Source organism: Peromyscus eremicus, chromosome 1 (assembly GCF_949786415.1).
Source record: "Peromyscus eremicus chromosome 1, PerEre_H2_v1, whole genome shotgun sequence".
Lineage (NCBI taxonomy): Eukaryota > Metazoa > Chordata > Mammalia > Rodentia > Cricetidae > Peromyscus > Peromyscus eremicus.
In genome coordinates this window covers 107,537,310-107,552,822 of record NC_081416.1, presented here as the reverse complement: position 1 = coordinate 107,552,822, position 15,513 = coordinate 107,537,310, and the positions used below count along the sequence as shown (strand labels likewise).

At 37.9% G+C, this 15,513-nt stretch overlaps 1 protein-coding gene across 5 annotated transcripts in view; it reads right to left on the bottom strand.

Moving 5' to 3' along the window:
- Ankrd42 (ankyrin repeat domain 42) overlaps positions 1 to 15,513 on the bottom strand; it is a 46,564-nt gene that overhangs the window by 19,627 nt on the left and 11,424 nt on the right. For 3 of the 5 annotated variants that reach the window (XM_059271341.1, XM_059271348.1, XM_059271378.1), the window contains exons 4-8: positions 13,619 to 13,738; positions 12,103 to 12,238; positions 5,369 to 5,569; positions 2,312 to 2,437; positions 271 to 376 (exon numbers count right to left, since the gene is read on the bottom strand). In XM_059271341.1, coding sequence (XP_059127324.1) covers positions 271 to 376; positions 2,312 to 2,437; positions 5,369 to 5,569; positions 12,103 to 12,238; positions 13,619 to 13,738 — 689 coding nt within the window. The remainder of the gene's footprint in view (positions 1 to 270; positions 377 to 2,311; positions 2,438 to 5,368; positions 5,570 to 12,102; positions 12,239 to 13,618; positions 13,739 to 15,513) is intronic. The other 2 variants (XM_059271357.1, XM_059271367.1) reach the window with 2 other exon arrangements.

The window sequence follows — 15,513 nt, the reverse complement described above, 5'->3', positions numbered from 1 at the left end:
TAGATGTTCATTGTTATGACCTTCACTCTCATCTCTATATGTCCCTTCCCGAGAGGAAAGAGAACTGATACAACTATCCAGCTGAGAATAATTGCTTTAAAGAGGAGAGCTAACAAGAAATAAACACCAACCAACTTAAAAACTGATTCCAACAGCATCTTAATGAGTCCCCCAAACCTGTGTTAACTTATCAGAAATTTCTAAGTATAAGAAAGTAAATGCACAACTTTAAAAGTAGAAGCAAGGAGCATGGTAGACAGGAGTTTATACCTCTTAGCCACATCGCTGGGTTTCTCTCCTGCTTTGTTGATAATATTACTGTTGGCTCCCATTTCAATTAACCACTGCAAACACTCTATGTGGCCTTGTCCAGCAGCTTTTTAAAAAGAAAAAACAAGGAAACACACGTAGAGAAAGAAGTTATTGCAAACAGTTTTCTGATATTTTGACCTTGTAGTAACTAACAAAAGTAGGCTGCGCAAATGTTTTCTTTTTCACTTGTGCATTTATTAGACATTTAATCAAATATCTACTGTGTTCAGGTCCTATCCAAATAATTTTAGATACAGATATAAAACTTGGAGCTCAAAGTTCAAACAAGCAAATCATAGATTTGAAACTAGAATCCAGTCTTTCTAACCCTTACCCAAGTGCTATGTCATACTGCATAGCTTCTAAGCAGTCTTCTGTCATACACCAAAGTACATTCCAATCACAAGGACCTCAGAGACAGCAAAAATTGTATTCTATGCCTACTTATTGCATATGAAAATCACACATGAAAGAAATCTTTTCTCAAAAATTTTACATATTTTTATTGACTTTGTGTCTGTATCTGCACACATTGTGCATGAACAGTGTGAAAGTGGGGGTCAGAGGACAACTTTCAGGTGCATCTACCATGTAGATTCCTGGGATCGAACTCACATCATTAGGTTTGGCGGCAAGCACCTTTACCCACTGAACCATATCACTGATATCCCCCCCACCCCCACACCAAATCTTGCTCTAGATCGGTAGGTAGATAGATAGGTAGGATGGGTAGGTAGGTAGGTAGGTAGGTAGGTAGGTAGGTAGACAGGGTTTCAATAATCATTAAATGTAGTGAGAGATAGGCACTGCTAAGTGTTATAAACATATGATCATGTTACTAAGTCCCCATAAACATAGCATCACTTTGATCACTAGCACCTTGTTCTGTTCCTCAATTCCTACTCCCTTTCCTCATCTCTCTCTCTCCTATCCAAAACCAGCTGATAAAAAAAATACTAAAGGACTGGCCAACGCTCTATAAGTAAATACCCATTAGACAAAAACAGTAACATATTCTATTCTTAAATGTGATCAAAAAATTGTATTTAAGATCATGAATAATGGTGTCATTTAAAATAATTAGTTTAGCCCAACATTTCCATTCTATCACAGGAAAGAGGAAGGATAAATAATTTATGTAAAATGGAATATAAGAAAAAGATGCTGAGCTGGAGAAATGGCTCAGCCATTAAGAGCATTTGTTCTTACAGGAGGACCTGAGTGCAGTTCCCAGCACCCACATGGCAGCTCACAACTATCTGTAACTCCAGTACCAGGGGATCTGATGCCCTCTTCTAGTTTGTTCAGGTACCAGGCATGCACATGGTGCATATCCATACATGCAGGCAAACACTCATATACATAAAATAAAATAAATATTTTTTAAAGGAAAAAAAAGAGCAGGACATGGTGGCACATGCCTTTAATCCCAGTACTCAGGACAGAAACAGAGTCAGACAGATCTCTGAGTTTGAGGCCAGCCTACTTTACAAACATAGACAGGGATATACAGTAAGACCCTGTTCCCCCTCCCCCCAAAAAAAAATAAAAGAGGAAAAATAACATAAATCTTCCAAGTAGTGGTGGCACACACCTTTAATCCCAGCACTCAGGAGGCAGAGGCAGGTGAACCTCTGTGAGATGGAGGCCAGCCCGATCTAAAGAGCTAGTTCCAGGACACCCAGACCTACACAAAGAAACCTATCTCAAAAAATCAAATAAATGAATAGATAATATAAATCTTTTAATAAATATTGTTGTAAGAAGTTTCCTTAGCAGTGCATTTCACATATGACTATAAGAACAATGTCACTGAGAAACGTGACTGGCATTACCAGCAAAGGTATATATATCTGGCATCATAAAAGGCCCTTGAATTAGAAATCAGGCACTGTATATTTTATATAACATTCACTAATATATACTAGGGTAGATTTTCTGATCAATAACTACTTTAAAAGCTGAATAATTCATGAGAAATTGTATGAAGCAAGCTCACCTTTATGCATAGGAGTCGAACCATTATCATCACGTTCATTCAAATTAATTATTCCATTTCCGATCAAGTTCTTAAGCATTTCTAAGTCACCCTTAAAGGCAGCCACATGACCTGGAAAAGCTAAATCTGAACAAAAAGTCAGCATTTTAGTAAACATGAGCATTTGTTCTTTTCCCTACCTCAAGCTGTCATACAATTCAGGTTTCAATATTATTCTAAGTATGAAGCTACTCAGGTGAGTTCAACTGACATACTGACAAATAAAAAGAATTACAAAATACAATAGTACTAATTGTGCAACACTATCTAAAACAAAAAAATTACAAACTATAACTTAATAAAATTTAAAATTTTTTCTCTTTGAAAACAAAAAGACTGTGAATGGGAGAAAATATTTGTGATCCACATCTGACAGATTATGTCCAGAATATGCAAAAAAATCTCTCAAGCATTCAATAATTAGAATAGGCTTATCTTTACAATGTCAAAAACTAAAAAGACATTTCATTACAGAAGTGATATGAATGGCCAATCCAGGCCAAAGGAACATCATACACCCATTAAAATGACTACAACAGAACAGACTAACTATGACCTGTGTTGACAAGGGTACAAAGCACTTTGGAAAACAGTGTGGAAAGCAGCTCCTTAACAACATCTGAAGTTAGATATATATCCATCATATGTTTCACTCCTAAGTACTTACCAAAGAGGGATAGAAATAGATATCTGTCAGTGGTTCTCATCCTGTGGGTCCTGATGCCTTTGAGGGTTGAAGGGCCCTTTCATAAGGGTCACATATCAGATATCCTGCATATCTGATATTTACATTATGATTCATAACAGTATCAAAATTGTAGTTATGAAGTAGCAATGAAAATAATTTTATGGGTGGGGGTCACCACAACATGAGGAACCATATTAAAGGATTGCAGCATTAGGAAGGTTGAGAATGCCTGGTCTACGTAAACAAAATAGCTACTCTATTGATAAATGCCAAACTGAAAGCAATCCAAATGCTCACCTCTGTTCAATTGATCATGGAATACAGCAGAGCACTAAAAAGGAACAAACTACAAATACACTAATATATGTGGATTCTCAAAATGACTCTCTACACAAAACTCTGAAAAAGGCAAGCGAATCTGTATTAACAGAAAGCAGATCAGCGACTGCACAGGGACAGAATAAAAGGAGTGGTAAGCTGAAAGGAGTCTGAGCAAACCCAGGAGTGATGGGAATGTCTCCATCTTCACTGTTAGGATGATGAGTGCACACATAGACTAAAGATCATAAAATCGTGTACCTAAATGCACTTTAAGTAAATTAAAAACTGATGTTTAAAGATATCATAATCAAAGTGAAAGAACAATTCACTTGTAAGGAAAAATTATATCTGATAAAAATCAATAAATAATTCATACCAAGAATATAGAGAACTCAAATTACTTAGAAAAACAATGCGGGTCGGGGATTTAGCTCAGTGGTGGAGCGCTTGCCTAGCAAGCGCAAGGCCCTGGGTTCAGTCCTCAGCTCCAGAAAAATTTTAAAAAAAAATTGCAACTTTTAAAGAGGGAAAATATAGGTATATAACAAAAATGTATATATTCATAGGAACATAAAGCACATAGCACCATGTCCCCACAAAAGCAGAACTGTTAATTATGAGTTTCCACAGAATGGTCAAAATTTTAAGAAGCTTCATCCAATGATCTCAGAATGAAATACAATCTTCACATTCAGTGTGGGCTATGTGAAATAATGAAAAGGAAATGATTCTCCAAAGAAACTCTGTGTATGCAGGGAAGCACGTACAAAAATATTCATTACACATTAAGTTTTAGCAAGAAACCATAAGCAACTTAAAGGCCAAATGGAGAAAAGACAAGTAATATGTTGCAATAGTTTAGTTTCTTACTGTAATAAACGCACAATATAGTATTATATATTTTGTGAATGTATTATATATAAATAGAATTATAACTAAGATATAAAACCATAGATGGACCAAATAACATTTTCCCTTGTCCTGGCTATAATTTATGTCAACTTGACACAAGCTAAAGTCATCTGAGAAAGGGAACCTCAATTGAGAAAATCTTCCATAAGATCAGGCTGTAGGCAAGCCTTTAGAGCATTTTCTTAGTGATTGATGAGGGAGAGTCCAGCCCACTGTGGGTGGGACCATCCTTAGGCTGCTGGTCCTGGGTTCTATAAGCCTAAGCACTACTCCTCCACAGCCTCAGCATTAGCTCCTGACTTCAGGTTCCTACCCTGCTTGAGTTCCTGTGCTGACTTTGGAAGTGTAAGCCAAATAAATCCTTTCTTCCCCAAGTTGCTTTTGATCATGGTGTTTGATCACAGCAATAATAACACTAAGACACCCCCTTGAGGAAAAAGAGAATGGCATTAGGGAGAGCTAACTGCTTTAACTCTGCAGTATTTTATTCTTAAGTTCAATGTCACTGTCTTAGTAAGGGTTACTATTGCTGTGATAAAACACCATGGCCAAAGCAACTTAGGGAGGAAAGGGTTTATTTGGCTTACACTTCCATATTGTTGTTCATCATTGAAAGAAGTCAGAACAGGAACTCAAACAGGGCAGGGACCTGGAGGCAGGAGCTGATGCAGAAGCCATGGAGGGATGCTGTTTATGGCTTGTTCCCCATGGCTTGCTCAGCCTGCTTTCTTCTAGAACCCACAACCAGCAGTCAATAGGCTGGGCCCTCCCACATCAATCACTAATTAAAAGAAAATGCCTTACAGGCTTGCCTACAGTCAGATTTTATGAAGTCATTTTCTCAATTTAGGCTCCCTTCTCACTAATGACTCTAGCTTGTATCAAGCTGACATAAAAACTAGCCAACAGTCACATATAGTGTTCTTTATGCTACTATCTACATGATTTGTCTAAAATGCTTCATAATAAAGAATCTGGATGAATATGGATAGTAATATATAGATTTTAATGTAACATTTGCATTACAATTTCTTTGTCTTTGGGTTCCATTTTAATATTATCATTCTCTGCTAAAATATGTGGAGTTAATTACTTACTGTACTGATCTTCTGGATTGCTTCCTTCATACTCAGCCCCCTGTATAAACTGTAAAATGTTCTGTTTCAAGAAGCGCTGGGCCAGGTCCAGTACATTCTCTCCATTATCATTGAAGGCTTTTAAAGCTTGTGCCCCACTGTTCATTCTACTCAGTAGGAATTTAAAACAATGAAGGTGGCCCTCCATGGCTGCTAAGTGAACTGCAGAGAAGACAAAAAGAATGGAGTCAATCCTAAAACTGACAATACGATACCTCCAAAAGCTGGATGGAGTGACACCTGGTTATAACACAAGAACTCCTAATGGGAGAGGCAAAAGGACTCTTAATTTCCAGGCCATCTCGGGCTCTAGACCAGCTTGTGACTACAGAGAGAGACACTGTCTAAAAAAAAAAAAATACTTTGAAAATAGCTTTAGTCGGGAGTAGTTTGGCACACCTTTAATCCCAGCAATTGAAAGGCAGAAGCAGGTGAATCTCTCTGTGAGTTGGAGGCCAGCCTGGTTTACATAGTGATTCCAGGACAGCCAGAGCTACATAATACATAGACCCTGTCTCAAAAAAGACAAAAAAAAAAAAAAAAAAAAGAAAGAAAGAAAGAAAGAAAGAAAGAAAGAGAGCTTTAAAGAGCAAAGATGAATATTTTTACCATTCTGTATTTGTCACCTTCTCATAATTCATTATTCTTTATAATTAATACAAAAACTTAAGTTAAAACTCTACACTAGCCAGTCATGGAGGCACAGGCCTGCAATCCCAGCATCGGAGAGGTGAAGGCAAGAGTACAAGTTCAAAGCCACCATGGCTTTGAGACAATAAGACCCTGTCTCAAAAAGAAAAAGGCTGCATACTAAGCACACATTAGCAAATCCACTGTTTCCACACTAAATCCTTGAAAATAAAACAACACAAGTCATTTCTAAAAGCTATAAAGGACCAAAACAAACAAAATAGAATAGCATGAACAGACAAGAAAATTCAAAAAATCCTTAAAAAATTAGATCAGATTGAGGAGCAGTCATAACCAAACCTTTTGCAGAGAGAGGGAAAAAAATCAGTTATAAAGCAATGACTCCAGAGACCAAGAAAAAGTGCAATATTTGGGCAAACTGCAACTAAAAGAAAGCAAGGTAGTGTTCAAGTGGCCACCGTATCACAAAGAGAAGTCCTACGTCCAGAGGCTAGTTTGGAGGCTCATACCATGCCATCCTGGGTCATCCTGCAGCCCTATCAAAAGGTTCCCTCCTTACTCATCACGTATGTTTTCAAATCTCACAGATTTCTAACTTAATATATCAGAAATAAGTTCTTCCCTCACATTTTCCTGACACTGTCTTCTACATCTTTTTTTAATGATTTGTTTATTTTTATTTTATGTGCATTTGTGTTTTGCATGCGTGTATGTCTAAGGGTGTCGGATCCTCTGGAGATGGAGTTACAGGCTGTTGTGTGCTGTGTGATGTCTTTCTGTATGCTATGAATATGTGGTGCTATGATTGGTTAATAAATAAAGCTATTTTGGCCTATGGCAAGGCAGCTTATAGGCAGGCAGGAAATCCAAGACGGAGACAAGAAAAGGAGAGGGAGAGGAAAGAGATGCCAGCTGCCACCAGAAGAAGCAAGGTGTGAAAGAACTGGTAATGCCATGGAACACATGGCAAAACACAGATTAACAGAAATGGGTTAATTTAAGAGGAAAAGAGCTTGTTAGCAAGAGGCCTGCTGTAGGCCATGCAGTTATTAAGTAATATAAGCCTCTTTTATTTGTGTTTATTTGTGTGTGTTTATTTGGGATCTACAGCTGCAGGACATGGGTAGGAGAGATTCGTCCCAACTATAGGGCCAGGCAGGACAGGAGAAACTTCCGGCTACAGTTGTGAGCTGCCATGTGGACACTAGAAATTGAACCTGGGTCCTCTGGAATAACAGCCAGTGTGGTCTTAGCTGCTGAGCCATATCTCCAGCCTTGTCTCTGCATCTTAACCAACAGAAAACTCTCTCCTTCCTAAGTTGTCCAGGCTTTATTATTGTTGTCACTCCCCACATCTACTACATCAGAAACTCCTAGTGGCTCCCTCAGAATATGTACAGAACCCAATTTCTTCCCCCCCTCCTTCCATCTTCCATCCCACACCACCAGACATGGTCAAACCGGAACAGTAGTTTAAATTGTTGTACTGGACTTCTGTTTTCCTCTCCCCAGGCACTGGAGATTAAACCCGGGGCCTTGAACATGCTACACAAATGCCCAACCACTAGGCTACATCTCCTTTTTTCTTAAATTTTATTTTGAGACAGTGTCTTGCTAAATTACTCAGCCTGGCCTCAAATTTGCAATCCTCATGCCTCAAACTATGGGATAGCTGAGATTATAAGAGTCTGCCACCATATCTGGGTTCTTTGTTTCCTCCCTTGCCATGCCCACACCCTCACTACAGTAGATCACAAACATAATAGCCAAAATGATCCTCTAAGGCAGTGGTTCTCAACCTTCCTAATGCTACAACCCTTTTAATACTGCTCTTCATGTTGTGGTGATCCCCAACCATAAAATTATTTCATTGTTAACTCATAAATGTACTTTTGCTACTGTTCTGAATCATGATGTAAATATTTTTGGCGATAAAAGTTTGCCTATGGGGTTGCCATCCACAGGTTGAGAACCACTGCATAACACATACATTTGCTCAGGTCACCCCGTGCTCAAACCCTTTCAGTTACTCTTGGTACATCTGCAACCTCGTCTGTTCCTCAGGTCTTTCTTTTGTTCTGGTCACACTGATTGGCTGTTATGCAAACCACCAGGCCTCCAGAGGGGAGCAACACAGGCCTCATCACCTCTCCCTGTAACACTCTTCCTCGGACTAGCCAAAAGCTCAATCCTTTGGTCTCCACCAACTGTTACTGCCTCAGTGAAGGCTTTCCTAACTACAACACTCCTTTAAATTTTATTCCTCTAATAGTCGCCACTCCTTAGCTATATTTTCCCAAACAAGTATCCCTATATAATGGTGTATGTTTGAATCATTCGTTTTGATGATTATCTATCCTTCCCCTCACTACTTACTACATGAAAGCAATGACTTTGTACTTTATGCTGAGATATCTCTGGGACATAGACATATGGGTGGTACACTCATGATATGGTTTGTGTCTCTCTGAGCATATCTCTTTCTCTTAACTTTCATGCTTAAATCAATACTAAAAGATTTTTATTAAACCCCAAATTGGTTTCATAAAAAAAGTCTTTGAGAGTATCTCTAGTCCTGCAGGCATTCTTATCCTCTATATTATAGTATTATAACAAGGATACATTTTTAAAAACAAGTTTGATCTTTTTAATGACTAAAGGGCAAAGGACCAATAAAAATGATCAGACATACTTGAAATGAAACTAACTCCTACTTTGTATTGCACATAGAAAAGTAAACATAAAGGTAAAATAATGAAACTTCTCAAACATAAAGAATGTCTCTATGACATAGAATAGGGTGAGCATTTTTTAATCAATATAAAAAGTACTAACCACAAAGAGAAGATATTATTAAACTGGTCTACACTGAAAGTAAACTTCTGTTCATTAAAGGATGTCTCAAAAGAGTAAAACAGCAGTCCATAGAAAGGCAAAGGTTTGTGAAATGTGTGAAGCTGATAAAAGGCTTCCATCTAGATTCTGTGAAGAACCCTTACAACTCAGGAAAAAAAGAAGAAGAACCAGGACATCAGAAGGATGTCTGAACTGCTACTTCACAACAGAAAATAACTAGTAGTAATTAAACATAGAAAGATATAAAATGATGTGGACTGTCAGCAGTCATGAGAAAAATACAATTTAAAACCAGCAAGAGAGCCAATAATCCTAAAATTAAAACAATTGGTTATTGGCCAGTATTAATAAGGTGAGCTACTAAAATGTTTTCTTCTATATTTTCATATTACCTTCTTTATTAATTTTAATTATCATTAAAATAATGGATTTCACTATGACATTTTTATATGAGTATTATCATAAACTGCTGATATTCACTCTTCCATTTCCCCTTCTTATTGCCCCAACCCCCAAAATAGTTGTCCTTCTGCCTTTATTTCATGGCTTTATATATATACTATATATATATTATATATATATATATATTATATATAATGCCTTACTTATATTTATTTAAAATTATATTTATATATTTTTAAAAAATTATTTGTATATGTGCATGTCTCTGTGTAGGAATGTCCAGCTGGAGTTACAGGCAGTTGTGAGCTGCCCAAAATGGGTGCTGGGACCTAAACTCAGGTCCTCTACAAGAGCAGTAAGTGCTCTTAACTGCTGAGTCATCTCTCCAGCCCCTCTATGTATTTTATATTGTCTTTACATAGTTAATTCCATATACACTTAAATCTAAATTTAATTCTGCATATGAGAGAAATTCCCTATGGAGCCCAGGCTGGCCTTGACCTCATTTTTCAGTCCATGGCAGTTTCAAATTCTTGATCCTCCTTTACCTTTCAAATGCTAGGATTGGAGGCACACACCATCACACCCAGGTGCAAAGGAAAGTCTTAAATACTGTTATAGGTATAACTGGTATACCTACTTTGGAAAAGAAATACAAGCTAGGCACTCAGAATATTAATATATTATTTTATCCCAGACAGTTCAAAACTAGGGGAGCTGACTTATAAGCCAGAAGATAGGGATTAATTGTGGAAGGTCCAATAAACTGGAAAAGGGATGGGAGAAAAGTTTGTGAGTAATAGATATTAGTTGATCTTAATGGTTACATAGATGCATTCATTTGTGAAAATTCAATGGCATATGCATGGAATTGGGTGCTTTTATATATGTACATTATACTTTAAATTTGGGAGGAGGAGTAGAATGTATCTCAATGGTAGAGATTACATGCTAGGTTCTGATCCCGAGCAACACATGCACACATACACACACACACACACACACACACACACACACACACAGAGACAGAGAGAGAGAGAGAGAGAGAGAGAGAGAGAGAGAGAGAGAGAGAGGCAGAGGCAGAGGCAGAGACAGAGACAGACAGATTTAATTGAACAAAAGAATAAGTTTTAAAATGATGAGAGCTGGGGTTGGGGATTTAGCTCAGTGGTAGAGCACTTGCCTAGCAAGCGCAAGGCCCTGGGTTCAGTCCTCAGCTCTGACAAAAAAAAAAAAAAATGATGAGAGCAAAGTAAGATCACTTTCACATATTAAAGAAAAATGTATTCATAGCAACCAAGCCTTCACAAAAAGAATGCTAAAAGTATACTTCATAAAGAAAGCCTGGGATAGTAGTATAGTGTAAAGGTGAGAAGGCAGACAAGACAGGGAAAGAGAAAACAGCATCCAGCATACCAAGGCAAACAATCACGGACCCACTGGGATCCAGAGATGGTCTAAACACAAACAATCATGGATCCACAGGGATCCAGAGATGGTCTAAACAGCAAAGCAACTGGATCAGACTTGCTCATATTATCTGTCTAGATTTACTCTTCATATGAGTGCTTAAGATTCCTTTAAGGTATAATTGAAGGATTTCTTTTTAAAATCATGCATACACATGAGTGTATGTGTGGATAAGTGCACAGGTAAGTGCCGATGACCTCACAGAGTCCAGAAGAGGGTATCAGATCCCCTGGAGATGGAGGTACAGGCAGTTGTGAACCACCTGATGTAGATGCTGGGAATTAAACTAAGATCCTCTGGAAGAGCAGTGAGTTATTTTAACTGCCCACGCCATCTCTCCAGCCCTCAAGAATCATTTTTACTCCTATCTCTGTGCTCTGTCTTCTGAATTTCAGTACCACTTCATGGAGAAGATAGGGTGTTTAGAATCTATGTATAACTAGCTAGTTTGCTTTAAGTTAAACTTAAACTGCAATTAACAAAGCAGCTCATACATATGTGTGCTGTGGGATGTTCTGTATGGCAAATGTGTTGCTCTGATTGGTCAATAAATAAAACACTGATTGGCCAGTGGCCAGGCAGGAAGTATAGGTGGGACAAGGAGGAGAATAAAGCTGGGAAGTGGAAGGCTGAGTCAGAGAGACACTGCCAGCTGCCACAATGACAAACAGCATGTGAAGATGCCGGTAAGCCACGAGCCATGTGGCAAGGTATAGATTTATAGAAATGGATTAATTTAAGCTGTAAGAACAGTTAGCAAGAAGCCTGCCACGGCCATACAGTTTGTAAGCAATATAAGTCTCTGTGTTTACTTGGTTGGGTCTGACGGCTGTGGGACTGGCAGGTGAGAGAGATTTGCCCTGACCGTGGACCAGGCAGGAAAACTTTAGCTACATAAGTCTGTCCTCTTACTACCTAAATAGTAAAAGAGTTGTCAGAGTGGCAGAGAGGTAGGAAGTTTAAAAAAAAAAAAAAAAAAAAAAAAAAAGCACTAACCCTGGGGGATATAGCCCAGTGACCAGGCACCTGCTGAACTTGTTAAGGCCCTCACAGCTGGATCCCACATGAATACTGAGGAAGCAGGGGAGGGAGAGGCAAAAGAGAAAGAAGAGCCAGTTTCTCTACTGCTGGGACAGCTCTAGAAAAGAAATCACGAAGGGTATATAACACAGATGTGATGTTCATATCAGCTGATCTACTATTTTAGCGTCATGAGGAAATTACAGAATGATGGGACAGTTTAAATTTCTTAAATATGATCAAGCATTTCAATATTTTATCAATGAAAAACTAAAATGTTTGCTTTAGTTCAATACCTGGAAGGTTTCCATTGTAGTCCACATCTTCTATGCCACACCCCCACTTGACAAGAAGCTGCAAACAGCCCAGGCGCCCATGAAATGCTGCATAATGCACAGGTCTCCACTCTCTTTTGTCAGTCACACTGGGATCCTAGAGGCAAAATTCACAAGAGCTCAGTTTCTTGCCATTTTGTAAGAAAAGCAGTAAATCTAGAAGCCTGATTCTGCAACTGAAAATTAGAAGCTATTCTTAAAATTATACAGCAAACATTTAATATAATAAAAACTTGACTGCACCCACTGATCTGAACACATAAGCAATGAAATTTTCAGTGAACTGTTATAAAACAGCCTTCTTAAAAAAAAAAGAAAACTACTAGTCACATAAAACAATGTTTTCAAAGAAACTAAAAGTAATTGTTTCACAGTTCTACTCTATAAAATAAAAAGGATGGGATAGGTAATGATGCCTTATCTTTGACAACAAAGAATTAACCAAAAGAAAAAATGTTTAATGTTTTTACTTCCTGGAAAAGACTCTTACTATAGTGTCTTCTATATTGGCAGTGTGCTTCTTCCCTCACCTCTCTCTTTCTGGTGGGGGAGGTGGCCTCAGGCTTGCACTCCTCTTGTCTCAACCTCCCAAATACTGAGATTACAGGCATGAGCCATCATACTCAGTAGAAGCTCTGTTCTTTAAAAAAAATTAGACAACCACTGAGTGCTATCAAAAATAAATACTAGGGAACCAAAGAGGTGGCTCAGCAGTTAAACATGGAGAGGACCTGTGTTTGGTTCTGAGCAACCACATCAGTAGGCTAACATTAGCCTCTAACTATTCCAGTGAGAATCTGAGGCCTCTGGCCTCTGCAGGCACCTGTACTCATATACACATACCTACAAGCACATACACATAGTTTTTTTTGTTTTGTTTTGTTTTGTTTTTTGGTTTTTTAAGACAGGGTTTCTCTGTGTAGTTTTGGCCTATTCTAGATCTTGCTCTGTAGACCAGGCTGGCCTCAAACTCACAGAGATCTACTTGGCTCTGCCTCCCAAGTGCTAGGATTAAAGGTGTGTACCACTGCCACCTGGTCAGTTTAAAAATATTTTTAAAAAAATAATAAACATTAGAATAAATAAATTAAAACCTGGAGAAATAAATCACTTCCTAAACTGGTATATGAAATAAAGAGGTTTTTTAAAGCATTTTGTAGATATACACAAATTCATAAAGACATAATTACCTGGTAAAGATTTGTTTAAAAGCTTCAGAATCTTCCCAGTTAAGCTCTGAACCAGCAGCCAAACACAAAACCTCTGAAATATTTTGTATTACTGTTCATTTGGGTGAGAGGCAGGGGAATATTTGTCTCAATTACTGCATCCATGTTTAAAGATGGGAAAGCTAAAGGAAAAAAATTACTTCCTCCAAGTCATAGGAAGGATTTTAAAGTCAGGACGAGATAACCAGACTACCAAACCTAGTCCATCTACATGATCACACCCCACCACTAATTAAGGAGTCCCTCACCACTCCACTTCGCAGCATTACTTGTAAAGTAAACGAGTGTCCATGAGTGGCAGCGAGGTGTATAGGGGTGCATCCACGATCATCTTGAGCTGCCAGGTTGGCTCCATTGATTATAAGAGCCTACAAACAGAGAAATGGGAATAGGCATGCATGAGTATAGGTGTTAAACTATGAGTTCTGATACAGAGTAAAGGTACGCAATTAATTTATCTATAACAAAACTACTATATATGACCTACAGGCAAAATATGATACATTCCTTAGGTAACCCTAAGAAGGGGTTGAGGTCTTCTTTAACACTGCCTGCAGGACCTTAATTGGCTAGCTCTAGGTTCCCAGTCAATCTTCTAAGATGGTTTCATCCAAATGTGCAACTGAGCCAATTTCCACACAGGTCATAGACTATAGTATTTCTTCCTATATAACAGACAAAGAATTAATTTGACAAATCTATCAGTCCCAATCAAAACCCAGTGATGTGTTTTCTGGATATCAAGAAACAGATTTTAAAATTTATAAAGAAGCAAAAGACCCAGAATAATCAAGACAATATTAAAAAAGAAGAACAAAGTTGGAGGACCGACATTACCCAACTTCAAGACTCATTTCAGAAATCAAGACAAACTGATACTGACCAAAGAACAAACAGATATTTTTGCAAGGAACTGAAGGAAACTGAAGAGAGCACCTAGAGATAGACCTACGTAAACAGTCAACTAAACTCTGGCAAAGGAGAAAAGACAGTAAATACAATGAAGAAAAGATTGTCTTTTCAATATACAGGTGCTAAAACAATTGAGTAGTCACATGTAAAAATATTAAACTAAGCACAAATCTTACAAACATTGAAAAAAATAATAATTTGGCCAGGTATGGCGGCACATACCTTTAATCTTAGCACTTGGGAGGCAGAAGCAGGAAGATCTTCGTGAGTTTGGTGCAAGCCTGGTCTACACAGTGAGTTCCAGGACAGTCAGGGCTATGTAGAGAGACCTTGTCTCAATAAGAGAGAGAGAGAGAGAGAGAGAGAGAGAGAGAGAGAGAGAGAGAGAGAGAAAGAAAGAAAGAAAGAAACTAACTTAAAATAGATCACACATAGAAAACACAAAACTGTAACACCCCTTAGAGGAAAAATCTAAATGACTGGGGGCTGGGCTATAGTTTTTTAGATACAATACCAAATGTACAATCCATGAAAGAAAGAACTAATAAACTAGGCTTCATCGAAATTAAACACCACTACTCTAAAAAGACACTGGAAAGAGAATAAAAAAGATAGTTCACATACAGAGAAAATATTTGTTAAAGACATATTCGATAAAGGACTATTACCCAAGATACAAAACAAATTCTTAAACAATAAGAAAAAAGTTCAATTTTAACATTGTTCAGAGTTGTAAATGTAGCTCAGTGGTAAACTCCTTAACTTGCAGCAGACCCTGAGACCACTCTCCTATAATACCAAAAAAAGTTCAGAGCAGACACTGACCAAAGATGATAACCATATGAAAAGCTACTCCACATCAAAGGTCACCAGAGAAATGCAAATATAAACAATAAAATGCTACTATCTACTTTTTAGAATGGCCCAACTCCAGAACCCTGACAACACAAAAGCTGGCAAGGCTGAGGAACCAGAGGCTGAGTACTCTGAAAGACAGTGGGGTGTGTCTCTTAGGAAGCTAAGCATAACCTTAGCTTAGCATAACCATAACCCAACAATCACACACTCCTTGGTATTTAGGTAAATACCTAATAATAAAATAGAAAACTTAGGCTCAATGAAAATCTTTTTTTTTTTTTTTTTGTTTTTTTTTTGTTTTTAGTTTTTGTTTTTCAAGACAGGGTTTCTCTGTGTAGCTTTGTGCCTTTCCTGGAACTTGCTTTGTAGACCA